General features: G+C 36.3%; 1 protein-coding gene across 2 annotated transcripts in view; it reads left to right on the top strand.

Moving 5' to 3' along the window:
• The window catches only part of SH3RF1 (SH3 domain containing ring finger 1), a 66,709-nt gene that overhangs the window by 21,900 nt on the left and 18,305 nt on the right, over window positions 1-26,504 (top strand). For both annotated transcript variants that reach the window (XM_072336414.1, XM_072336415.1), the window contains exons 3-6: window positions 16,589-16,864; window positions 18,173-18,268; window positions 24,456-24,758; window positions 25,310-25,420. In XM_072336414.1, the coding sequence (XP_072192515.1) occupies window positions 16,589-16,864; window positions 18,173-18,268; window positions 24,456-24,758; window positions 25,310-25,420 (786 nt within the window). The remainder of the gene's footprint in view (window positions 1-16,588; window positions 16,865-18,172; window positions 18,269-24,455; window positions 24,759-25,309; window positions 25,421-26,504) is intronic.

Raw genomic sequence — 26,504 nt, 5'->3', positions numbered from 1 at the left:
CTGGGGGCCAACAAAAAGCATATTTCTTCTCAAGAGTTTAAATTCCCTGTAACAAACATTCAGGGAAAACAAAACAAACTCTCATCTTCAGCATTCTCCAAGTGTTTCTTTATAAAAGTCAAGGCTTTTTGCATAGCTGCAAAACTTACACCTATTCCAGAGGAAGTTAGTTATCTTTGGACAGTGTACATTTATTTATCAAATTAGGGTTTGAGGGATCAGAGTGGAGAATCATGTTTTCTAAGTTGTGATTTAAAGTAGTCCCTGTTTTGGCTGTATTCAAAATATGCTTTGTGTTCGGACTGCGAAGTAAATTTTTAGTGCAGAAAGCTTCTCTTCTGCTTTTATTATCAAGCTACCAGTCGAATAGTTTGTGCAAAAACATGAATGAGTACTAATGCTTTTCCCTCTAGTAGTAAATGTTTAGTATGACTTCAGTAACCCTGGCTAACTTGTAAACTAATCTGATATTTGCCCACAAGTTTAGAGAAACAGAAAAACAGAAAAAGCTTTTTTTATTTTTATTTATTTTATTTATTTTATTTATTTATTTATTTATTTTAAATATGAGTAGAAGTATAAGAAATGCATAAAACCTGCTATAGTAGGGATGCTGGCTGCCACTGTATTAACAAGCAGTTTTGAAGATGAGTCTGTATGCACTGCCATGGGTGTAAAGGTGTGTTTTTAAATCATAGCTTGTGAATTTAGAAAGCCTTTTACAAGCTGTCTTAATGTAGTCAGGAACTATTGCATTAAATATATTTGAGATACTGGTTCATTTATTTATTTATTTTGGGGATGTCCTGACATAATTTGTCTCTTTCTTCGGAGTAACTGAAGTCTTGCTGTGCATCTGGAGATAGCTGATTTCTAATTCATAGATCCTTTGAAATGCAAATATACAAACAGTATATAGAAAATAGCAAGCTGATAGGCATTAGCTATTCCATTTTCAGTTGCCTGCCTCGAATACTGTAATCCTAACTGTGAGTCAGACTTCAGAATACGCTGTCAGAGTAGGAGAGTATTTGGCACAGTGAATTTAAATGACCCAATTGAATGAGCTTTTTTATGATATTAACTGAGTAGATTTCTTTTTGACTGCTGAACGTTGGGAAATACATTTGCAGAGTACAGTTTTTCAGTGATCTTTGCCTTCAAATAGAACTTGGAGGATGAGGGGAGAAATAGGGACATTCACTTTTTATTTAATAAACATATAAGTGTACCACAGTTTAAAAAAAAAAAAAAATATGCACTTAATCTTTAAAATTCATATTACACTTGAGATTGTACTAATGAAGTACAGGTGACAGAGGCTTATAAGGCCAATTCCAGTATTGCAATTCAGTCTCAGTTATCCTCTCTCCATTCTGAGGAAGGTAAAAATAAGATTGTCCATGAGAACAGTGAAGAATCTTGGTAGGCCAAGGGAAGGGTACAAACTGAGAATAAACATATTTTAAATAGGTAAAAGTTAATACTGCAGCCAGTTTGCCCTGGGCAATTCTCATATTTATTTGAGGTGTTATCTGCAAGCTAACTAAAGGTACAGTTTAAATCAGAAATGTATAGATGTCGTAGGTCTTAAAGCAAGGGATGCATTCTATAATCTAGTACATATCTATGTGATATTGATGAAGCTTTGTTATAAAAACTTGTGTTGAGGTTACTCTGATCGTATGTACTTTTTTAAACCTTCCCTCCTCCAATGTTACTTAAGCTGTTATTTAGCTGGGCTGCTTAGCCACCAGGGCCATAAAAAGGCTGCAAACCAGAAATGCAGGAAAGGAGCTTGTTTCCTCCAAAGGCCAATACTTTTACCTCAGTTATCAGAGAAGATTGAATATAACGTCACAGACCTTAGAGGTTGATAAAAATGATGCTGCTTAAAGCAAGACCCATCCAAATCCCATCTCAAGCATTTTAGATATGAGAGAAGAATTTATTTTTGCTCATGAAACTTTGGAAAGGCAATATGCTTCCCTCTTTACCTGTGGGTATAATATTTGGTCCATTAGTATCCAGCTGAAGGCTTCAGGTGTTCACTTTAAAGTGGTGGTCACATGATCTCTTGCATTTCTCTAGACTTCATAGTCAAACATATCTAAGTGCTAGCAGGTAACGTGATATTAATTTAAAAGCATGCAGTAGTTTACCATTTGGAAATGTGTGTGTGTGTCTTTGTGCAGCCATGTCTGCTATCTGTGTGGTGAGTGCTTCAGCAAATCATTGAACACTTTCAGTATACTGGGAAATAGAGCTGGAAGAGAGAGGAACAGAACAAGTCACCAAAAAGGAGACAGGGTTTGTGTTGTTGGCTTTTTGCTTCCATGTGTGCAAAGAAAGTCACACCACTCCTACATCTCATCAAAGCATTTATGAATTTTTGTAAGTAACAAGTTTTTCATTAGTATAATTAAAACCTTAGTAAGATGAATTAAGGTTTAGTATTTTTGATTGGTGAAATGAATGGGACATGGAGACTTAAACAACCGATCCACTATAAAAAAGAATGTAACAGTCTCTTCTCTAAAAGTTAAAACAGTGATCATGTAATTGAAGATTATAGTTTGGAGGGATAATGTAAAGTTTTTCAGGCTCTCTCAGGTCAACATTTCTGACTGTGAGGGCCCGTCTCTCATATTATTGATTTTAACATAAACTGCAGTTGGAAGCAAGTGAAGTTTCAAAGGACTTAAGTAATAACTGTAGGTAGTAGTAAATGTGCCACAGTAGGAATAATATTTGGAGAGACAGCACTGCAGAAGTGTGCTGTCTTTGCTTTAAGAATTTGTTCAGGAAATGCTGAAGGAAAAAATAAAGAATCCTTGATCCACACCATTAAACTAACAGTTTGAGAAGTTTAATGATACTTTTTTTTTATTATACTGCTTTTTTGGAAGCCTTACCAGGACAGAATGCAAAGAAAAGCTGTTCTTGCTAGAAGATATTGGAAAGAGCTGTTAATATTAAGATGATTAGAGGGTGAAATTGAAGATAGGAGAAATTGAAAGCCCTTACCTTAACCTGTAAGGTCATTAACTCTGCTAGGGGATAATCAGTCATATCAAAGGTGGGGAAGGGGGAAAAAGAAAGTTTGGCTTGTATTTGGATTCACCATGATTTTACAGCCTCTTAAATGGAGTTATGTATGAATAACATTTTTCTTCTACTGCACGCCAAACAGCCATGGAAGCAGCATCTTTTCGCTTGTTTGTAGAGTTTTAAAACTCTTAGGGAAAAAAAAAATTATTTGTTTGATATCGATTACTATGAGTGTGTAAAAATAAATTAAAAAAAAAAATCAGCATGTTGGTTAACTGGCTGGTGGATGTGTGTTCTGTTTTGTATTATACAGACCAGCTATATTCAAAGTTATTCTGAGTCATTTTTCTTTTGACTCTGTGTTTTCTTGGTGTAATCTCAGAGCATTAAAGTTGAGAAAATATAATGGTATTAAATGTATTAGAATAACTTCATTTCTGTATACAACAAAACAAGGCTTGATAATTCAACCTGGAGTCCTTGTTTAACTGGGCTAACTTGGATGTAAAGATTCCAAGCAGAAACCTCCCCCAGATTTTCAGTAGACTTTTAAGTAGAACCTTTGTTAATGCAATATGAAGCATAAGAAGACATCAATAAAGGGATCTTTTAAGGTGAGATCTGATAACTGTCAGTGCTTACATAAAGTAGCTCAGTACATTCTGTATCCAAAGCACAAGCTATATATTTTTTGGAAAATCCGGACTTGGTATAGTGGATGATGTGCTGGAGGATGGCTTATTTAAAGATTGAGATCTTTTGTCTTTCTCTTTTTGATGTGAGACATTCTTTAAAGTGGCATTTTGAGTATGAGAAAATAGTCAATTCATAGACCTTAAGTGCATGTTTTCTGTAAGATTCTAAATGTAGGTTTTTTTTTTTCTTCTGTGCTTGTTCTTGAAGTTCATTGGTATGATGAAAAATGATGTGTTAGATAAGGTCATTACAGTCTGTCTGCTATTTTTGAGATGTAAATCTGCTTCCCTGACTGCATGTTGATGTGATGGAAAGTCACAATTCAGAAGAAGCAGTGAATAATTTTCGTGGAGTGACTTTTGTACTGCTTTTGAAAGCATAACAAGCTGAAGTCAGTTTGTATTCTGTGCCAGAAGGTGAGCTTTTGCATGGCAGGATAACAGGTAGTCCTGATCTGTACTGAGAGCCAGATGAGTAACAAGTGACCTGTGGGACTGCTGGGCCCCTTGGAACTGTGCCGAATGGGCTCTGAAATCTGTGCAGGTCTCCCGGTCTGAGCAGCATATCAGAAGACCTTATTCAGAATGGTCACCATGTTACACATTGCAAAAGTTGCAAGTTGAGATTTCCATTGTTTTATTTGTAGCAAATGAGTTATACTGTAAGACAGAAGAAGTGCTGTTAATCTCATTCATGCAGTTAAATGCTCTGGCAACAGTCTGGCCTGAATTTTGGTGGTAGCCTTGTGCATTGGTGACAGTTCCTGCTCTCCTCCCGGCTCTGATACAGACCCAATGTCATTCTTCCGGGAGCTTTGCTGAGTGAACCTGTTGTGTCCAGCAGCATGGGTCTCTTCCTTCACTAAGAGAGATGGGATGAGCTGCAGGCTCTCAGCTGGTGCTTTTTTGAATCTCCAGGTATGCTGTAGTTGTCTCTTTGGTACCCTACCTGAATGCTTTCGAGCAATTTTCCATTTACTTCCTGATTTGCTTCTTGTTCATCATGTTGACTGCTAGCTAATGACAAGCCACAGCAGACACACTGCTGAAGCTGAATAAAAGAAAGTACTGCTTTTATTCTTAGCCATCTACGTTATTTCTCCAATTTGCATGCATGTGACTTTCTGGTACATTTAAGAGATTTACTTGTATCAACACTGTGATAAACTCTGATGCCTCCTCGTGTCCTGCGTTAGCTGCTACTGCAGTATTTTGACTCTGCTAGCATTCCTTATCACTCGTTGCTTGCCAGCAAATTGGAGAAGAGACACCTGTGACTGGTGCCCAGCTGTGCCTGTCGGCACCACAGAGCCAGCAGCCGTAGGGAGCATGGCATGAGCATGGTGTTCGGCCCTTCTGCGTGCCTGCTTGCTTTAATGCAGCTCAGTGGAGAGGGGAACGGAGCCGGCCAAGGCAGCAGGGATTCCTTTTCAAATGTAACCAAGCTCAAAATTGCTTTTGGCTCAACAGCAAGCATGGAACATCTCAAACAAATTGGAATTTTTCATAAAGTCATGATCGGATCATGGAATTTTCATCCATGTTATTAAGGTTTATATTCTAGCTCATGCTTACAGCACATGTTAATAATAACAGTTATTGTTTAGAACAAGTTTCCAAAGTATGTGTGGCTTTTATTATTATTGTCTTTAATGTTTTAAAAGGAAATCAAGAGCATGCTTTTGAAACACATTCTGATTTGTCGTTATGAGAATGCTGATTTGTAAAATATGGTTGCTTCATATATGTTTTAATTCTAACCTTCTCTGTTCTGGGATCAAAGACACTGAGCGTAAACAGAAGAGTTGTGTGCAGTTAATTTCAGGGTCAGCTTTACAGATGTAGATTAAATTGGTAAGGAATATTTTTTAATGACTTCTTGTAATTAAATAGCATTTCACACAAGCTTGCATCAGCTGCAAGGAGAACTGAGGAAACCAAATGGTACTGTATGTTGCACATCTGGAAAGGCTTTTACTTGTAACTAGCTAGTGGTCTATTTGCAGAGGCCATTTAAACCAATGCTGTGTTTATGCTCATGAAGCTATTAAGTGAACTCTTAAGAATTTTGTAGTAGTATAAGGAGCACCAGATTTTCATATGGAAAGACATACAGTTTTAGAAAATAAGGATTCCTGTGTTAGGGCTATTATCACAGAAGGCTATTCCTTTGGCCTTTCTTAATTATATAAAGACTGTTAAGGGATCCAGAGAAAACTCATTTAAAGCTATTAATAGGAAAGATTGGAGTTTTCCTGAATGGGAGACAAAGTGTGCTTTGAATACATCTGCTAGTATGTGGTTTCTGTCCTGTGTTCCCCATCTCACTTAACAGACATTAAAGAGATTACTCAGCCTCTGTTACCCACAGCTCAGACATTCAGAGTAGAGTTGGAGGGGCCTCCAAACTCATGCCTAAAGAAAAGGAAAAAATGACATTTGAAGGTAACAGATTTTGAAAATATAGGCTCCCCCCCCGCCAGAGACAGAGGAATTTTATCTTTATTTTTGAATACATCAGAGTGTATATTTAAAAAACAGTAAGTCCACCATTTTGAAATATATATTAAATTTGGAATAGTGAAAATCACAGAAACTGGAGTAATGTGCTGATTTTCATATGCTTCTGTAATTCATTTGCAGTGTTTGGGGTTATTCACATGCTGCTTCTCTGTAAATGCTGCACAGCTTGTACTGGTGTGACTTGATTCTTCTCTTTTTTGTGAAGAAAACTTCCTTTGCAGTACAGCAGAGATAACTACTGATGTTGATGCAACCATTCTGATCTGACAAATTCTAGCTTTCAAAATACTTTCTCAGGCTTTGTTACTATTACAGAGAATAGGGGAATTGCCTGCAAATAGCTACAAACAACAGCTTGTTGCATTGTAAGTATTGTTAGAGCATTTAAAAGTAGACTGTGTTCTTCCGTGTTCTTACACTCTGGCTCCTATCTCCTCTAGGTTTCATAACTGATATATATATAATATAATAGGATCAGCTTAACTTTTTATTTGAGGGAAGTTATTTTGTTGGGAAATATGAGAAGATCTTAAATAGTATTTGGAGAAATAAGAGAGCAAAAAGAGATTATATGTAATTAGCTGTCAACTCTTAAATTATTTTTTAAGAAAGCACTTGAAAGGAAATTAAACTGAAATTTTATGGATAACAGTCTTATTCTGAAGACCTTATGTAGCTTCTATTAACTTAATTTTAGCTTCTTAATTATAAAGGTAATCATTTTCCTTCACAGATTATAGGGAATTATATCAAATATGATTGAAATGTAACTTCCTATTCTGTGACCTCAGTAATTTTTGGCTGTTGTAAGTTCAAGACAAGAAGTGGCTGCTTACGAAGATAATAAATTCTGTAGAGTATAAGCAACTCCTAATTTGGTAAGTCAAAAGAGCTAGTCCTCCATGGCTGGAAAAAGAATTGAAAGTGGAGCAAAACTAGCAGAGCTCTGGTGGTGGTGGGACCCCAGGCTGTAAACTGTTCTACCAACGTGATTAAGCCAGGGACAAGAAATCACAAAAGGCTGTGGAGTTTCAGTCAATTTGAGCAACCTGCTTGAGGAGTCATTTTGCATCAGACCATGCTAGAGTCTAAATCAGTAATCTCAAAGGCAGCACTAACAACATCTATTTTCCAAATGAATCTTAAGCAGTTTAGTAGCATGAGTAGTTGAGAGAGAATTAAAGAGTCATCAGCCTTTCATTATCCTATCTGATTCTTAACTCTTGGCTCCAAAGCTGTGCTCTCCATTATTATGCATTATGATTGAACCACATGATTAAAATGCTTTTTATCTAAATGAGAGAGTTGTACGTATTCTAAGTTGTTCTTTGGAATTTATCTGTGGGACATAATTATTCTGTGTTCCCTATTAAAGTAAGCAGATGGTTATTTATTTTGCTTACTATGGAGTCTCAAAGGCTGGAGGAGCTTAAACAGTAGAACTTTACAGGCTCCTTGAAGTATTAGAAGTTAAAATTGTTCAGGAAGTGGAAATGGCCAAGTGCATGGTCTTAGCCCACTGGACAAGCTTTCTGTTCCCTACAAGAGTTTGTGATATCTGGTTGGTTCTTACTACTATTTTATCTGAGCAGTTTTACTATTACAGAATTAACTTTCACGGAATAAACTTCTAGTAGGGTTAACCTGGCTGGAATAAGAAGTATTTTAATTATTTCAAAGAAAACTTGGAGATCATGGCATGTATCACATCTGAAAATTAGAGGACTGAAACCTTTAGGTTGAGAAAATGTTATCAACATCAGCAAGTCCTGAGAGTGGGTCCATAGAGGAAAAAACACTGGATGCTGAAGACTGCATAAACTTGTTATTCATAGATATAGAGACTGATAAGTTGTGATATAAGACCAGTAGTTATTTTGGACTTCGCTTTAGTAAAGACTTTCAAGTTCTTGTAACATCTGGAGAGCTAAAGGACTTTCAGAGAAGTTTGGCTGACCATAGGTTAGAGTTGGTGTTAGACTGCTGTTTGAAATAATAAATTTGTTATATTTTAGAAAAGAGGGCTGCTTCTAAGGAGAGGCTGTCTGCACACAATACTTAGTGTACCATTTCCTATCTACCAAATGCACAAAAAAAAATGGGTGAAGATTTTCAGGTGATATAGCCTGTAAATGGAGATGTAATACAATCTGTGTTGAAACACCATAGTAATGATTGATTTGTTATTCTTGAATTTCCTTTACTTTCTGTACTGAATGCTAATACAGTTACTGAAAGACAATTCATGTGAACAGTTACAATATTTCTAATGTCTGTGACATTGTGAAATGTGTCCTGTTTGTTGTTCCCAAGAAATAATACAATGTCAACAAAGCAAGCAGACTAGAGGAGCAGAACTTGTGTAAGCAAACCTCCCTGGATTAAAGTTCTAGCAGTGTTTCTGTGGTAAAATACTGTGAGATGATCAGGTCATCCCTTCGGTATAAGCCTCGTTTCCTATCATTTCTAACTCTTGTTCACCTGTAATGTTTAAAGTGAAATCTAAGAAACCTCTTACATATATAAGCAACTGAATTTGAATGCAAAGTGGAAAATCCTTTCATGTCTGTACTGAAATACCCAGTTCTGCTTCTTGTACCCATTCTGTAACTCTCCCTGCCTTTGTCTGTGGAGATTCAGTAATGAGAGATTTTGCTGTTTTGCAGTTTTGCTGAACTGATTTGGGGAAAGAAAGAAAAAAAAGAAAAAAGAAAAAAGCACCTCTGTGCCATTAAAGACATTGTAGAGCTTGACAATTTGGAACAAAATTTCACCACATTCCACTGGAGTAATACCTTATCTAGGTATTAGTGCCTTCTTGAAATCAGTGGTGGCTCTCAGTGGAATGAAGGGTTAATAAGCATTCATAGCCAGATTTTCTGCCATGCTCTCAGAGGTGGTCAGGTGCTGCTGGAAATGGGTTGACTGGCTGAGGGAGCAGGATAACACCTGGGCCCAAGAGAGCAGGAGACCTGGTCCAGGCTGAGGCAGGGGGTGGGATGGGCTTGCCAGGAGGCAGAAGGAACTCCATAGTGAGCACCATTCACAATGGAGGGCAGAGGGGGGATGGGAATAGGGACAGATGGAGCTTGGGGGATTTGGCAGCACTTAATGTGTAGGTATGGAAATGAGGAAGCCAGAGCCTGGAGACCCGAAGTTGGGGAGGCTGCAGAGGGCAGCAAGGAGGGATTCCCCAAAGGTGCAGGAAAAGCAAAACCGGGGTGTGGTGGTGCAGGGTAAGTGCCTGTGTACCAATTCAGATTTGATAAGCTCCAGACATGTTGATTGGTTTTGCATTCTACACCATTACTTCCATGATAAAACTGTTCATTTGAGCTGTGTGTTAACGTGAAGTGTGGTGCTCTGTTTCAATATACAGAGTGGATTCAAATCTCTTCTAGTGGGGCTACACTGAGCAGAAGGCACGTGATAGCTGGGCCATTCATCTACAGTTTACAGTCTGGCTGAAGTGATTGTGAAGTGCAAGCTCCAGCTTGTCAGTGCACAAAAGATAAATGTTAATGTAGCATTTTTCTGGCGTACTCAGCTCTTCTGTTAAAGTAAGGAACATTTCTCTTGTGAAAACTGAGTAATTTGACTAGGATTAGCTGACTTTTCAAAAGACCAACCAGCTGCTTCAAGGGGAAGGCAAGAAAAAAAGAAAGGATACATAAAATAAATAGCAAATTGAGTTCGTAACTTTCTCTGTGCACACAGCATACATACATTTGCATGTGCAACAGAAAGGTCTAAAATTAACACAAATCTTTGCTTTTCTGCTGTAGGCACAGGGCTGTTGGAAGTCAGAGCATTAAAAGAAATTAAGCTGTTTCCAACAGAACTTTAAGGAAGTGATAGGGTCTCAGGAGACATTGTATTACTTCCAAATCAAGCTTAGCAGAAGTCTCTCCTGGCAAAAGGTATCTCTGTGACACCAGAGAACAACAATGTGTGACAGAAATGTCGAGTTCATCCAGATGATTTGACAGGCAGCTGAACATTTACAAAATACTGAAGGTGACGAGAAATAAACCTTAAAACACTTTCTCATCAGACAGTAGAGTGTCAGATATTATCTTTTTTTAAAATCCAATTCACATAAGAGGTCTGTGTGTGATTACTTTGTTTATTTCAATTTAATTGGCAGAACAATTTTAATTTTAATCCTTTTATTGTTTTGGCTTTAGCACCTGAACATGATGAAAAGCAAAATATGCTCAAATAAGGTGACAACCTTGATAGAATTTCAACAAAAAAGGTGCAGCAACCTCCTCATTTGCTACTGTTTTCTTTTTCCCATAGCCCAATTTTAGGCTGCAAAGTATTTTAGAGATTAAAGGTATGTTTCTCTGTGCTGAGCTCATCAAGAATGAACTTGGAGAGTCACTCTCTACTTCAGAGTCACTTGTTGGCTTTGCTTCTTCTGTATCATGTTCAGACTCCTTACCTTCAAACAAAGCTCAGTAAGACTTTGCTCTTGGCAATCTAATTTTTTTTTTCTTCTTGTTTTCTTTTTGTATGCATGTCTTTACACTTGGAATTCCCTTTGCCTTTCTTGCTGCAGTAAGTAAACATACTGGTCTTCATATCAGAGTGAGGAAAGTTTGTTTATACTGGTATTCAAAGTGTAAAACCTTTTAGAACCGCACAGAGTGTTACTCCCAGATTTTTACATTGTTGATAAAACCTTTGGGGCTTTTAATTCTTAATCTGAAACACTAGTTCCCTCAAGCAGGGACAGGGCCTCCTGTCAGTGCTCTGCTGGTAAATCTATGTTGCAATCTCTTCTGCATTAAGTAGATTTAATTTTTTTTTAATGTGAGCAAATTATGTGTTTTGTAAAGTGGTGTTATAAGGCTTGAATTTGTGAAAGAATTTTAAACCTGCTCATGAAGCTGGCATTCTGAAGACACTCAGTTTTTCATTTTAAAAGAAGTTTACAAAAACACTGATATTTCAGAGAACCTGACTGAGTGAAGTGCCTTTGGGAAGCTTTGTAAACATCCCTTTCTAACCTTCCATGCTATTAGTCTGATTGTTTTGGCCCTAAGGCAATATTTTTAAATTCCTTACATTCTCCTGTGTTCCAGCTTTTAATTTCAACACTTTTGTGGGAGAGAGTTTCTCATCGTAAACAACCTTCTATTTATTTCTTGACATCAGACAAGAAGAAGATACAGAAATATTTTCTTCTGTGTACGCTAAAAACATTTAAGGCTGAGGAAGCAAGAATGTCTTTCATAAACCAACTCTTTGAGCTGCCCACTGGTAGTTTGCCCCAGAAGAAGATATGAAAATTGTTCAGGTAAGGGGAGGTGCAGGGTTTTTCTGATCCTGTCTTGTGGAGTTCTGCTGGAAGTTACCAAGAACAAGGTTAACTGATAAAGACCTTGCAAGAGTTGAGCCACCACAGGACTCTAGCAGTGCATGCAACTCCTAGCTGCTATGTGACTGAAACCTGACAATTAACATCCTTTTCTTTGAGCAGTATTCTGACACATCTAGTACTAGGTACTAGTACTCCAGAGTCAGGTTAAAACAGAAAGGAAATTACAACGTTCTGTGATACTTATATGTTAGCAGAGAAGCTTTGAAGGTCTGCTAAATAGGCTTTGATTGTTGAGTTAAATAGCTGTAAAAAATAGTGTCTGATTTCTTTGTTAATCTAATATTTTTCCTGATTGATTTGTTCAGCTTCTCCAGAAGTACAGAAACTATGTTGATGTGATTGTACTTTTTGTCCTGCATCCTATTTCTTTCCTAAAGTAAACTTGCTTCAGAGTTGTGATGTAGGGCAGTGCAAATTTGCACAAAGGTGGTAGATTTTAGGGGTAACCTGGCTATCTATTTGTGTAAAAAGCTAGTTCTACTAAAATAAGAACTATACTAAGTTATGACTAACCATATTTAGATATGGTGTTTCAAGACAACTGTAAATCTTTTAACTTTTTATAATCAAATGTGTGGTTATTTTGTAACTGTACTGAGAAGAATGAGAACTAGTACAGCTATCTCATAAACGAGTAGAAATGAATGTAATCACCAACATTAACATTGCCTGCTTCCCTAATCTAGTGAATTGTCATTAGAAAAAAAAAAAAAAAAAAAAAAAGTGAACTGTCAGATACTTTTTCATGATGTTCAGCAATAGTAATTCACATCATGTGAAGACCAGAGGTTTGTTTTTTGGATACTGCAGGATACTGACAACTTGGTAGAACGAGTTCTTGGTATCATAGAAGTATATCACGTTTTCATCATTTATACTGCAGGTAGTGCAGAAGCTCTCTAACTAGTGAGCGTTTCGTTTGCACTCATGACCTCTGCAGTCTACCAAAAAAGTTCTGGTGTTATAAGTGTGTATAATTTGTTCCACTATTAATTTAGTGTGGGATGCAGGTTAGTAGTACTTCACTGAGGTCTTTCTCTGAACAAATCTGACCTTGTTTGTGTCATTCCTTAAATAAGAAAATTAAAAAATAAAAATAAAATAAAAAAGGGCTTTTAAGGTTCTTGGACAATGGAAACACTTTGTGTTCTAGACCTCAAAATAAATGGGGAGATTTAGTTGAGAATGTTCAACCTCTAGGTTTGTGTTTTCCAGAAATCTGGGTGTTCGGATAGGATGATTTTGTGGATAGGACTGAGCAGCTTGATAAACAAGGCAAGAATGGAAAAATGCATGTCTAAAAAATGCAATCAAAAGATCTGAGGCAAGATAAAGAATGAACAAGAAAATTAAAAGGAACAGTACTCATCAAAAAGTATTTTTTTCAATAGGAGTCTGAAGGTAAAATCTTGGCTATACCTGCATCTGCTGGAGAATGTACATGCAAATAATTTGCTCGACCCAAATCTGCCTTCAGAACAACCTGACTGTATGTTTACTGTTGCATGTTAACACTTTTCTTATTTTTATTGGCAGCTGAATATGTCTTATAATAGAGATTTCTAAGGAAAAAAAGTCTGGGAATCTGGGATAGTTGAAAGCTGTGCAGGTACTGTGGGTAAGTTCACCTGGTTCAAAGGAACTTCCAGGCCAAATTGCAGCCCAGCAGCAGGAAGAATCCATCTTGGAAAGGGACAACCAGCAGAGCTGCAGCAGAGGCTGGTGAGAACTGCCATGGAACGCTCTTCCTTGCGGGGCAGGAGAAGGAGGTAGTTTTTGTGCTCGTTCAGCTTATGCTGGTTCTCCAAGTGAAAGAAGTTACACAATGAACTCTGTTTTATGCCAGTGTAAGCATATTTACATTTGGGCTTCTGCCACAGAAACTTCTTTTCGAAAGGAAATTGGATCTCATGTTTCTGTGGCATAAGTTTCTCTTGGCTTAAGTTCATGAAAAATACATACAGTTGCAAACTGTTTGTTAAAAGGGTAAAAGCAAAGTTAGAAATAAGGTGACTGAAGAGAAAGTGTAAATCCAAAGGGAGTTGCAAGGGAATTCTGCAGGTTTCTAAGACAAAATATCTGGATGGGAAGAAATACAAGGACGCATAAGAAATCTTAGCCTCATATAAGTAATTGTATATGCACTTCTTGGTACTCTTGTTGAGCTGTTTTGTTTTGATGTCACCGTATTTCTTCTGTAAAGGAATCTCGCAAGTGAGAAATTATTTCTATCTGTGTCTTAGCTAAAATTAAATTTAAACTGTAAGCATTTTTAATTCCATAAAGATGACAGAGGCAGTAATTCTAAGAAACCTGTTTTGCATGGTTTCTTTCTGGGCTTTAAGTTTTCGTTTCCTAAAATGTTTCCAGTCTGTACTTTGGTTGCTTTCTCAAAGAGCTCCAGGGTAAATGGCAGCTGTAAACCTCAGGGTAGCCTGCAAAGTTTTTCTTCCAAAGCCTTCCTTTCATGTGTAGCCAAGCGAAAGGCAGGGAGTGAGCTGGAAACTCTGGCTCAGCTTTATCGTGGTGGCTAGCTGGCCTGGTGAGCAGGCTGAGAGGTGGAGGGGAGGCTGAACAGCAAAGCTGTGGGTGCAGCAGGCTAGAGCTGTGGCAGCCTGGTGGGCTGTGTCCTGGGCACGTGTGCCTGTGTGTAACACCTTGTTCCTGCTTCGTCCTTTGCCTATTGCAGAAGGCAGTTTGTCTTTCTTTTTCAAACTGTTTCAGCGTTTATCCTTAGTTGTTGGCAGCTGGCTGAGAATAAGCTTGTATTTCATTGAATGTTGTTCATTTGGGAACCATTTTTATTGAATGGTGTGAAAAGACTTTGGAGAAATTCGGCCTGTTCATCAGTAATTAATTATTTTAGGCTTTGTAGGAAAGTACTTGCATAAAAAATACATGCAGATGTTTGTGTGATTAAACCTTCGTTCATGTCAGGTTTTGTGATAAACTGTATAAATGCAATATTGAATTTTCTTTGACATAATCTGTTCCACTGGCACTCCTATTCTGGTTTTGTTTGTGTATCCAAAACTGGATTTTTCTTCTGAGCAGTCTTGCAAGTTCTTCCCTAATATAAAGTGACAGGTAACTTTATCCTGGGACAACTCCAGTTATTCTCCTCAGTGCAAGACAGAGACTGTCTTCTTGTAGACATGACTGCTGGGTGCCCTCTTTCTGCCAAGTAGTTCTTGGGATCATAATTTGTGAAGTGCAGCAGGTTTTTTTGTTAGCTAGTTTGCTTTACTGGGAAAGGAAATGGATGAGCATACAGTGCTTTCTTTGTTATACAGAGGCATGCTGCTTCTGTGGCCATGAATTTCCCCTTCTACCATTTAGAGCCCACAGATTCTCTAGTTGATATCTTTGTCTTATTACCTATCTGAGTTCAAATAGGGTATGCTGTTACTGTTTTTATTGTGTTTCAGTGTAGTTAAGTGTGATTGTGAAAGCATGTATTGTTTCCATCAGTCTGAAGATCTCCAGATTTTTGTGAACAGTTATATGAATAGTGATAATATAAAGGATTTAGTGCCCATCCAAGCACTAGAATGAAGTGTGGTTTGCCATATTCCTGTGTAAATCAAGCTGATCTGTTCATCTGTTGTGTATGTATGTATGATTATCCTTTGATTTTGATATAGAAAGAAAACTGTTAAATAAGTTTACAAATAAACAATACCTTTAAAATAATTGCTGTGGTTGTAAAGTCATGCACAAAACTTGAGAAAGTCCAAAGAAACTGGATTCCATTGAAAGATAAAATTTCAAGTGGTAAATATGAAATCAATTGTCAAGTTGCCTCCTGTCTAGCGACACAGACTCTGAGTGGTAATTCCTTCTGAGAATTCCCTTGTATTGTGTGCTTCTTGAGAGAGATTGTAAACTGCAATTGCACGTGCACTGTGCTAGTACAGGAGAGACATACCACGGTGTAGGCCTTTCTGAGTAATATTGCCAGCAATTAATTTCTTACTATATCTTTAGTACAATTCCATTAAAAAAAACAAACAAAAAAACAACCTGTGCTGTAGTTGACTATGAATGCTTTCTTTTGCATGTTAAAACCGTGTTGGTAATGCAAGTTACTACTGCTTACATTAGTAGAGGGTGGTACCCTCTTCTAAATATTTGTAATTAGAGAGACAAGAGAATTTTGAAGGAAATATCTCTAATGCTAGAGTTTTATGGTTCACTCTGTAAAGAGGGATTACAGTATTGTTTTGTAATTCGCATGTGCATTCAAGAGCAGCACTAATTGCCTACAGTTTTCAGATATTATGGAGGAACTGGAAGAAAAGCTGCGGACAGTCACTTTAAGCTGATTTTTTTTTTAGCTATGTTTGAGAAATAAATAAAAGCAGTCATTCGGGCTGAAAGCTCTCATCTTTAATAAAGTGAGATTTGTTTTTCAGGCTGGAAAACACCTCCCTTATGTCCTCATCCTCATCATTAATAAGCAAGCCAGACAGGCAGAAAATGTGCCTCAAAGGTCTCATAGCAGATTTGTTATTCTAATGTTGTATTTTCTTGCAGAATTTTTGTCATCTCTCTCAAGTGGTCAGAATAGTTTCCCATAGTGCTCCTTCTCCTCCCCCCTCCTCCCTTGTTTTTTTGTTTGTTTTTTTTTCTTTTTTTCCAATATTGAACTGATATAGCATATTCATCTCATCTGTAAGCATTTAAGTGCAGTGGTTTTTATTTTGCTTCTTCACTGTCTTATAATGCTGCAGTCTTGCTGAAAATATAACTGAAACTCTTAAGGTAAAATCAGTAGAGTCAGTACAGTGACATAATTCTATTATGTATAATTTTACTTCACAGTTTTCTATGTTTACTTTCTTTCATTGTCCCCAAAAGAATATAATACAAATTCTACTTAGTGATGCTTAACTAACTCTACTGGTCTTTTCTTTTTCTTCTCCTTTAGGGTGTACCTCAGTTACCATGTGCCAAAGCATTGTACAACTATGAGGGAAAAGAACCTGGAGATCTGAAGTTCAGTAAAGGAGACATCATCATTTTGCGTCGACAGGTGGATGAAAATTGGTATCATGGAGAAGTCAATGGCATCCATGGCTTTTTTCCTACCAATTTTGTTCAGATTATTAAACCTTTACCTCAACCTCCGCCTCAGTGCAAAGCACTTTATGACTTTGAAGTAAAAGACAAGGAAGCAGATAAGGACTGTTTACCATTTGCAAAGGTAAAATAGGAATAAAATAAATGTTTTCTTTGAATAATTTCATTCACTTGGAAAAGAAATACTAAAGTGTATGTAGTCTTGTGTACATTTTTAGTGGGTCCGTAGAAATATGAAAAGGGCAGTTAATTCTATAGGTATTTTATTTTCTCTTATGTAAATGATTTTTGCCTTCCTTTTCTTCCTAATTGCATACAATTTCTCTAAGGTTATTTTTTTGTGCATGGAACTTTTCATAATTGCAGGAGTTGCATTCTTAATCTCCAGTAAATAACTAATGTTATTAATTAAGTGTTCCATCTTCTAAGGAAACTCTAGATATTAATTTTCAGCTATGCGTTTTGTGTGATTTTTAGGCTTTAGATACTAAATGCAAAGCAGTACTAATCTTTGTCAATCTGTAACATCACTAATTGCCCTTTGGAAGATATAACATTCTTGAATTGTTTCTGTTGTAATGAATTGTCCATCTTTTAAGGCTGTGTTTTATTAGAGCTGTTCCTTATTTGTTTCTGATTCTTTATCAGGTTGTACAAAAGTGTTTCAGGGTCAAATGTGAGCTAACTTCATTTTTGTCCTTGCCTACTGAAAATGGAAGCAGAAGTGTTTGCTTGGTCAAGCAGTGGTTTTAACTACACATAATTATTAGTGTTGAGGATAACTGTCATAAACTTTGCTTATCTTTATTAGATAGATTGCAAACTGTTCTTTTTTTTGATCTACAGCCATGCTTGAATTGGCATCTTATGTTTCCAAATGTTTTAACTTACCTACAAAATAAATATGAATCTTAGTATAGCGATGTTTAATATACATGTGATGCTGTTTTTATATCATGCTCAAAGCCATATCTAGAAACAAAAGCATGGGGTATATCTGAAACAAGTCATGCCACTTAGCAGTGCTCCTGAATGTTTAAGTAGAAGAGCAACGTCTATGGAACATTGGATAATGAGTTAGCTGAGATGAAATATAAATAAAATAATAAGTAGAGGTCCTGTGGCTTAATGTCAGTATTTAAAAGGGAAATTGATAGAGTACAACAAGCTGAGCATGCTTGGAATTTTGTTATGAAGAACAAAGTAGAACGACTGAGGTTGGCTGTGGACAGTTAGTTTACCTTCGTCAAAACAGGAGAAGGAACACTTGGAATTGACTTCAGCCCCAAGAATGGCATACTTGTATTACAGAATGCTTTCTGTGCGGTTCTTGCCATGTGGCACCTTCTCTGATTACCCATGCATTGTGGAGGGAAATTTAATTAGAAGTTTAATTAGAGTTGGGAGGCATAATCACTGCATGTTCCCGCAGGATGATGTTCTGACTGTAATTCGTCGAGTGGATGAAAACTGGGCAGAAGGAATGCTAGCTGACAAGATAGGAATATTTCCAATCTCATATGTTGAGGTGAGTTGTGCTATCAGTAAGGCTGTGCTCATTGTGTGTACTTAGTCTTCTACAAATGAACTACTGCAATTAACTAATAGCATTTCTAAAATAATACTGTTATACTTTATAAAATAATACTGTTGATTCTAAAGTAACATGAGATAGAATAGTCTATGTCTAAAGTTATTTATAAAGTTAGTTTGGGAAAGTTCATGCCTTCATCAGTTGAATGATTTTTATGTAGTCATGTGAATACTTGTTTCCAGCAAATGAAATCAGAGTGAAAGTATTGGAGGCAGTCACTGTATTTTCTTACTAATACTGTGAGTCATGTAGTCAATCACAGACCACACTTAACCACAAAATGAAGGCAATCAGCAAGTCAGAAAATAATAAGCATTGCACAGTCCCTCTCAAACAAAATCAGCACAACTAGAAAGTTAGAGAGTATAGGCTGCTGTTAAGCAAGTAAAACATTGTATTTTACATCACGTAGACTGTTTCATAAAATTTTGTCTTTGAGGTAGCACTTGAGAGGGTCTCCCCAACCCTTTATGGTGTCACATTTGAAAACTATTTATCTTCTCTATAGAAATGAGCAAGTCATTAAGAATAGTGTCTACAGCTGCAACGGTAATTATTGAAACTCGTACTGCTAGTAGGTACCCTGTGGATGTGTTAACATAGTCTTCTTGGAGCAAGGTGATTTTGTTCAAATAAATGGGATGGATGGGTGAAAGGAAGTGTTTCCACATCATAGTTAAGATGAGAGGTACCTTATTGTCACAGGAGAAATGAGTAGCCATATTAAGCATTCAGTCAGGTGTTATTAATGCAATTCTTGAGTGCCCTTTACAGATGGGAACTTGCTTAAAAACAAACAAACAAAACAAACAAACAAACAAAAAAAAAGCACAAAAAGCCACATTTTTTAGGTTATTTTGATATGTTTTTTTTTACATATAATTCCTAGTTCTGTAATCATTACCTGTTTTTGTCATAATGACAAATCCATCTCTGCCTTGTACATGTCAGTACACTTTATTTTATTATCAGTAGCTGTGTTTAATGGAGGTCTCGGTGGCTTCTGTCATTACGTTTAAGATGAGTGTAATCTGTCCTGTTTATTCCTAAGAATTTATAATATGTCTTGCACTGTGATGTCCTGGAGAATAGTGCTTCAGATATCTTCAAGTCCTTGAAAAACTCTTAATTGGTTGTGTTTGTCGACAACTGATTACCTGAAGGAATATCCCCAGTTTAATGATTGCCAGTCTGCGCTATTCATTTATATGACTGAAACATACTAAGTTTGTGATAATAATAAAAGCTAAGACTGACAACGTTTTGAAAGGTATTTTAATAGTGATTGCACTAAGAGAATCTGACTCAGAAAACATAGTGCTTAATTGTAGACACATGACACCGTGAAATAATCACTTATCTCTCCAGGTGAAAAATAAATTATGCAAAACATTACAAAAAAAGAATGTCTGTTTTCAAAGCAGGAGAAATGTTAAAACAAAATACTAGAAAAAGCCCTCTAGCTTTATTAAAGTATGTCCTAGCTAATATTATCTAAATTACTGAACTTTCAACTGATGGAATTGTAACATATTTGCTTTAAAAGTAGATACGGTTCTGAGTATTAAGTTAATTAGAACATCAGATTTGATATTTTGATGTGGACTAACATTCAGTAAACAGGATCAGAGTCTAAAAGCTATTTGTATTATTGCAAGAACTCTTAAAAAACAGCTGGAAAGATACAAATGGAAGAAAGAGAGACTGGAAAATCATTATTCTATCAAAATATCAGTAGAAAATAATGGCAGCTCCTGTTTTCCCAAGTTAATGTGAACAACGGGGAAACATATCTTTATTAATCCATCTCCTCTAGTTCAATTTATAAGCAGTCTTTCAGAAATACAGCGAAGTATTGTTATCCATATCTTGAATACTCATTCATGTTGTAGAACATGAAGTTCACTGTCATTTTAAGCTACTGCATCCATCAACTAATGCAACGTTCTCAAAAATAGTAAGATAAGATTTGATATACCTACTGTGTCAGCGATGTCTTGGTTTTTTTTCTTTATTAGCATCTTTTCCAGTACTTAACAAGAATGTTTCTCAACATTTCTGTACATGTGTCTCTACATTTCAGACTGGATTTTTAGACTGGATTTCTAGCATATTTTTTAAAACATCATAGTTAATAGAGTCAGCTTTCTGTCTGTCACTGTTAGATGATGTGATTTAATGGAAACGCTTCTGTAGCAATACCAACTCAGACGAATACTTGACTGTTTTGACTGACCAGAACAGAAAATTTGTGCAGAAAGTGGAAATTGTAGATTATGCTTGAAACCAGAGATAGTTAGATTTTAGTAGAAAACGATAGTCTAATTCACATTATATTTGAATGTGGTAACCTTAATGTAGTCATTCCAATAACAGTTACCAAGTGTTATAATTTTGATCAATTCTCCCTACAAAAACTACAATGCTGAACTACTGAGTTTATTTCAGTAACTCATATAAATGCATCTCTGCTTCTGACTGTGAGCTGTTCAAGTTCTGTAAAATGATTCTTCTGCTGGTTTGAGCAGAATATATTTTGAAACCTGAATTGCGAAGCTGAATTTATATTTCTAAGGTATTACCTGTCTTTCAGGGGGATGTCTAGCAAGACTAATTGTGTCAAATAAGGACGATATTTGCCTCTACTTGCACTTCCTCTTTGTTTGAAAATATACGGGTGAAACAGAAATGCAGCCTAGGAATTTGTGTTTGACCAATAATAGTGTTGGTGATGGGAGGGAAGACAGCTTTTTGATGCATGGTAACAGAGTAAAGTTTTGTAAGTAAAAATTCTGGATGAAGAATGTGGGTAACTGAGGGAGCAGGCAGTGTTTTGACTTAATTTCAGAAAGTGATGATATTTGAATTCCATCTGTATACATGTGAATGAAAAATACCAGAATTCATTTGGTAAATAAGTGCAGTAAAGCATAAGCAGAAGGCTGGCAGTAGCCATTTGTGTTGGTCTGTCTGATCATTTCTCCAGGCAGCTGCAAGGAGATGGGAGCCCAGAGCCCTGCAGGGCCACTTAGCTGCTTCAAAGCCAGCTGACTGTGCTGTTACCATCTGGGGAGTTGTTCTGTTTCCTGGCCTTGATAGAGAGTGGAATTGGCTTTCAGGTGACCTGATGCAGCAAAGATTTTATTAATTAAAAAATAAAACTGTGTGAATGTGAAAGTTAAAGAAGTTTCAATTTAAATGTGTCTCCTCTGGTAAACCTGATAGCGTGGATACAGATGCAAGGATATTTGTTGGACAAAGGAACACTGTATTCAAACACTTGATAGCAATGGCTAGCCATTTCTTTGGAAAATGAATGCAAGCTCTTGATTTCTCAACTAAGAGATGAAGTGTCCTCTGCAAAATACTGTGCAGTACTGCTGTTCTCATGTTGTTTCATTGGCAAGGCCAGCCATCCATTCAGAGCCATCATTAGGTTCCATGTTACCGTCCTGTGCTTGTTTCTGTCTTTAAGAAAGCTCAGTATGTTGCTTATATTTGAATCATTCCCATGAGCAGGCTTTAACTTTTCTCTAATGTGTTGTTTGCTTTATAGAGTAACCAGATTCTGCAGGCATTTTTAGTTTGAGGAGGTAAACAAACATCATTAGCTGTAACTGCGGTGCCTTGGGATGCTTCCGGCAGTGAGGCATTTTTGTTTTCATTTTGTTTTTTACTCATGGGTGATCCCTCAACTTTTCTGTTAGATAATTCATATTTTAGAAATGTGTACTGCCTGCCTTTCTTTCTCTGATCTACATTATTTGTGAACAGAGTGTTAAGTGAGTGATAGAGAATGGAGTGGATGAGATTGGTTGTGGCCAGTGTTATAAGACAATGTGGAATACAGAACAGGTTCTCAGGTAGCGTGTGAAGAACTCAATTTTGAGTTGAAAAATAGAAAATGACTGACAGTACAGAACATATGAAATTGTTAATCTTTGAGAAGCCTGCCTGTTCTTCCATGTTAAAGAGTAAGTATCAGAACAGTCTGTCTTTGGTCCTGTTTTGCTGTTTGTTTCGTGTCCTTCAACCTCCTATTGGTGTTCCGTGTTAAAATAATCGTTTTCACTAGTCCATTGAAAGCGTATGTACATTCTAAATTTAAATTTTAACAAATAATAATAATAAAAAAGTTAAAATCCAAAAGATGAATTTGTAAATTAGTTGTAGAAAGCTGTATGGATGCTTCGTATACCACATAAATGCTATAAAAATTTTTGTCTATATGATTCATGTAGTGGGAGGTAAACACAGTATTTACATCACTTTTAGGAGTGTTTACTACTGTGACATTTTTCTCTAATATTCTGCCTTGTGTTTTCAGCTATGTTTTAAAGAACCAGTAGTAGGAACTTGTAGGAATCATTTCTGTGTTGTCATCTTCATGTCGTCTTTTTCAGATCCTCCTTTGTTTCCCTCTTTCTCTGTTACTGTATTGTGGGTTCTTTTTCCTTGTTAAGGCCTTTCATAACTTAATTTTTCCTTCCCTTATGACCTCACAGGTTTTTGCATCAGTTCCTCATTGTTCAGTAATTCCCATTTTGATCCTGGTTTATTTCTTCTGTCTATGCATATAATTTCCTTCCATATCTTGTCTTTGAAATACTATTTGAAAATCTGCTTATTTAACAAATTTGTGTGTGGTGTGTGTCTCTATATATGTATATATATTACCACTTTATGTTATCTACTTGTTGTCAGAGCTCAGAAAACGTTCAGTATATGAGCTATGGATGTTTCTATGAGACACGCTTAGATGGCTAACGGTTAAAATGGTTAATAATGTGCAACTTGTGTAGTGAAGTTTTTATGGGACAAGATACTTCAAAGCTCCTTATGAGCATAGTTTGGTGTCTTAAGACTTTTAGGGAGATGATTACAATAAATACAAAAAAATGTCCTGAAAAGCAGAAGTAGTGCTTTCACAGTCGCTAATTTCATTCTTAAATCATGTTGTTCTTGAGATGAGGTTTTTTCCATTCTTCATAATGGACTGAATTACCTGGGTAACACTGTTCATACTTAATGGAATGTATTAATGTTATTTTATTTGGTCAAAAGATTGGTGCTTGTTTACATCAGCTTATGAATAAATGACAGTTCTGATGCTATTATTTATAGTACCTTTAAAATATTAATGAGATGAAATTGTGGTTTTGTGAGAAATCTAAATATTTTTTTTTCCCCTTTCTGACTAATCTACTTTAACAAGAAACTGTACATGATTCCATTCTTTGTTATCAGAGAGGAAGGATTTGTTTGCACTTTATGTCATCTTGTTATAACAAATCAGCAAATAGGGGCTGTTTTATTTTTGTGGGGGAAAACAGTTTCCCATTAGATAAACTTAAAAAAGGAATTGAGTTTACACTCTTATGCATAAATACACTATCTCAGCATTGGAGAATTAAGAGGCTAAAGACTGTTCAAAGCTGAGAAGATATTTCCACCAGGTTCTTGATGTGTGTGTCTTTTCTCCTTATGCCGTTCTATGCTTGTATGCTACTTCTCAGGCAGTATAAGAATATAGCCGGATTTGCCCTAATTAAGTCTGTGTTTAGGAAGCCTATTTTTCACTATTGCTACAGTTAAAATAAGTGCATAAATTGAAAGGGATGCTAGGGGGAATGTCTTCAGGAACCTAAATGCAAAGGTTTGGGTTGATGTCATAAACAACAAAAAAGGCATAAAATGAAACAAAGTTTTTATGTAATACAGATGTTTATATTGTAAGGTCAAAGGAGGCTGTTGTGATTTAGTTTGAGTATTCTAGATAACACAGGCCATGAATATTACTGAATTAATCCAAATTTAGACCAGTGCAAGTCTTCCTTTCTGTGCTGAAATTATACCTCTTGTTGGTAGTCCACATCAGTCTGAATCTAATCATGCTAAGTTTGTAGTGAAAGACTCATCAATCTGTGTCAACTCATTTGTTGGTCAGTATGGCACATTTTTGAGTTTTGAGTTGCATAGTTGAAGTTTTACTATAATATGAATGGTAAAATTAATTAATATGATTAATTAGTAAAATAGGAAAATAGATTTTAGTTGTTTGTAGGTGATCTTTGTAAAGAAAAATGCATTGATTTTTCATGTTTGAATATTTTTTTTATAGTTTAACACAGCAGCCAAGCAGCTGATAGAATTGGACAAGCCCTCAGGTTCTGCTGTAGACTCTGGAGAAGGTACCTCTGGGGCAGTCCTCAACAATTCAGTCCAAAAGCACACCGATACTAAGAAAAACACCAAAAAACGACACTCTTTTACCTCCCTCACTATGTCCAACAAGTCCTCACAGTCTTCTCAGAATCGCCACTCGATGGAAATTAGTCCTCCTGTCCTCATCAGCTCTAGCAACCCAACTGCAGCAGCACGCATAAGTGAGCTGACGGGACTTTCTTGTAGTGCCCCTTCTCAGGTAATTTACATGAAATTAAGTATAAATCATGCTTTACTTTTTAAGTAACTAAAAGGCTTCTTGTTGCATTGTTTATTCCAAATTATTTCAAATATGCACTTAATATTACGATGTCACAAAGTTCATCTTCAGTGCTTACATTCTAAAGAAAAATATTTACAGTGGTCCTTAAAAAATGATTGCAGATATTTTTGGTCTTGTGAGTTTTTTTTTTACTGCTCTTAATTTCTTAAGAATCACAGGTGGTTGTTAAATTTTAGAAATTATGACTTAATTTCTTCATTTTCTTTTAAATTGAATATAATACTGGATATCAATAAAGTGTATGCAAGAAATATTATTATTATTATTTTTTTTTTCGGTGAGAAGTGTGATCCAGTACGTTTTTCATGAGTATCTAACCCAAAATTATTTCTGTGGTAAAATTTTGTCTGGTAGAATGCTGCTGGTTTTGACCATGAAGCTTACAGCTTTGTAAAAAAAACTGTTCCCATAAAGATAAAGATAACAGAACTGACTCTGTTGTTTGCTTATGACTTATTTTTCAACAGGTTCATATCGGTACTACAGGGCTAATTGTGACTCCACCCCCTAGCAGCCCAGTCACAACAGGGCCCTCATTTACCTTCCCATCAGAAGTTACCTACCAAGCTGCTCTTGGTGTAAGTACTGTTTAAGGAAACCCAGCCTTCTCGTATGTCTTTGGTCTGTACAGTCCTTCTGTAGTTCTTTCTGGAGTTCTGATACACTGATTTGAGATGATGGTAATCTGTGTAATAGATGATATTGAGCTACCACAGAAACATTTTTTATAAAATACTTCTTGCTTCATGTGATTCCTATCAGTTTCTCTGGTTTTCCTCAATCTGTTAGATTTCTTTGATCCCATCCTTCAGAAAGTACTTGCAAGTACTGGCAAACAAATTCATTGTTGATACCCTTGTTAGGCAGAATACAATTCTAGTTAATGGATTTACTGCAAGCATAAGATATTGATTTAATTTGTGAGCAAGATGATCAGTTTAGGAAAGGATGGGTTAGAAGGATTTAAAGCATCATTTCGAATTTTCTATCAGAAGGTCTTTTTTATCTTTTTTAAACACTTTATTTTGGTTTTGGTGCAAAGTCATTAAACTACCTTGGGTGCTTTAGTTGCATAAGCTTGTTCAAAAGCAATCTCACCATCAGTACCCATAGGAATTAAATTACAGTGCTAAATGCAACATGGAGTGAACCTTTGCCACATGATTGTCCTGTATCCAACAGCGATGCTTTCTCTTTGTGATAACTAGGTTCCTGGTTATGTTTCCAATTAGGCATATAATTCCCATTGAGAATCTAAATTATTCTCTGCCACCCTCTTTAAAAGTCAATAACCTTCTGTACATAGTGTTCCATTTCTTAACTTGTTTTCTGCATGGTTAAAATACAAACTGACAGCTCAGGCTATGGTCAGGTGGTTCTTTTCGTATAGGTGATATTAGATGATTTGTAGTCACAGACTGAAATTTGTCTTTAGATTCCACTTTTCCACTTGCTTCAGAAATGTATTTTTATTTTTGAACTACGTAGAACAGCTCTGATAGGAAAGAAGGTGAAGGTGACAATCTTTTCCCTCTCTATATTTTTTCATTTCTGGAAATACCCTCCCTAATGTTCTGAGCATTAATTTTAAGCTACAGAACAATTGTACTGTATGATACAATATTCCAGTGACTGGCCTGGGTTTTGGTTTTTTTTTGGCTG

The sequence above is a fragment of the Excalfactoria chinensis genome, chromosome 4 (genome assembly GCF_039878825.1).
Source record: "Excalfactoria chinensis isolate bCotChi1 chromosome 4, bCotChi1.hap2, whole genome shotgun sequence".
Taxonomy (NCBI): Eukaryota; Metazoa; Chordata; class Aves; order Galliformes; family Phasianidae; genus Excalfactoria; species Excalfactoria chinensis.
The sequence above is the reverse complement of the archived record's forward strand: the minus strand, read 5'-3'. Positions and strand labels throughout refer to the sequence as shown.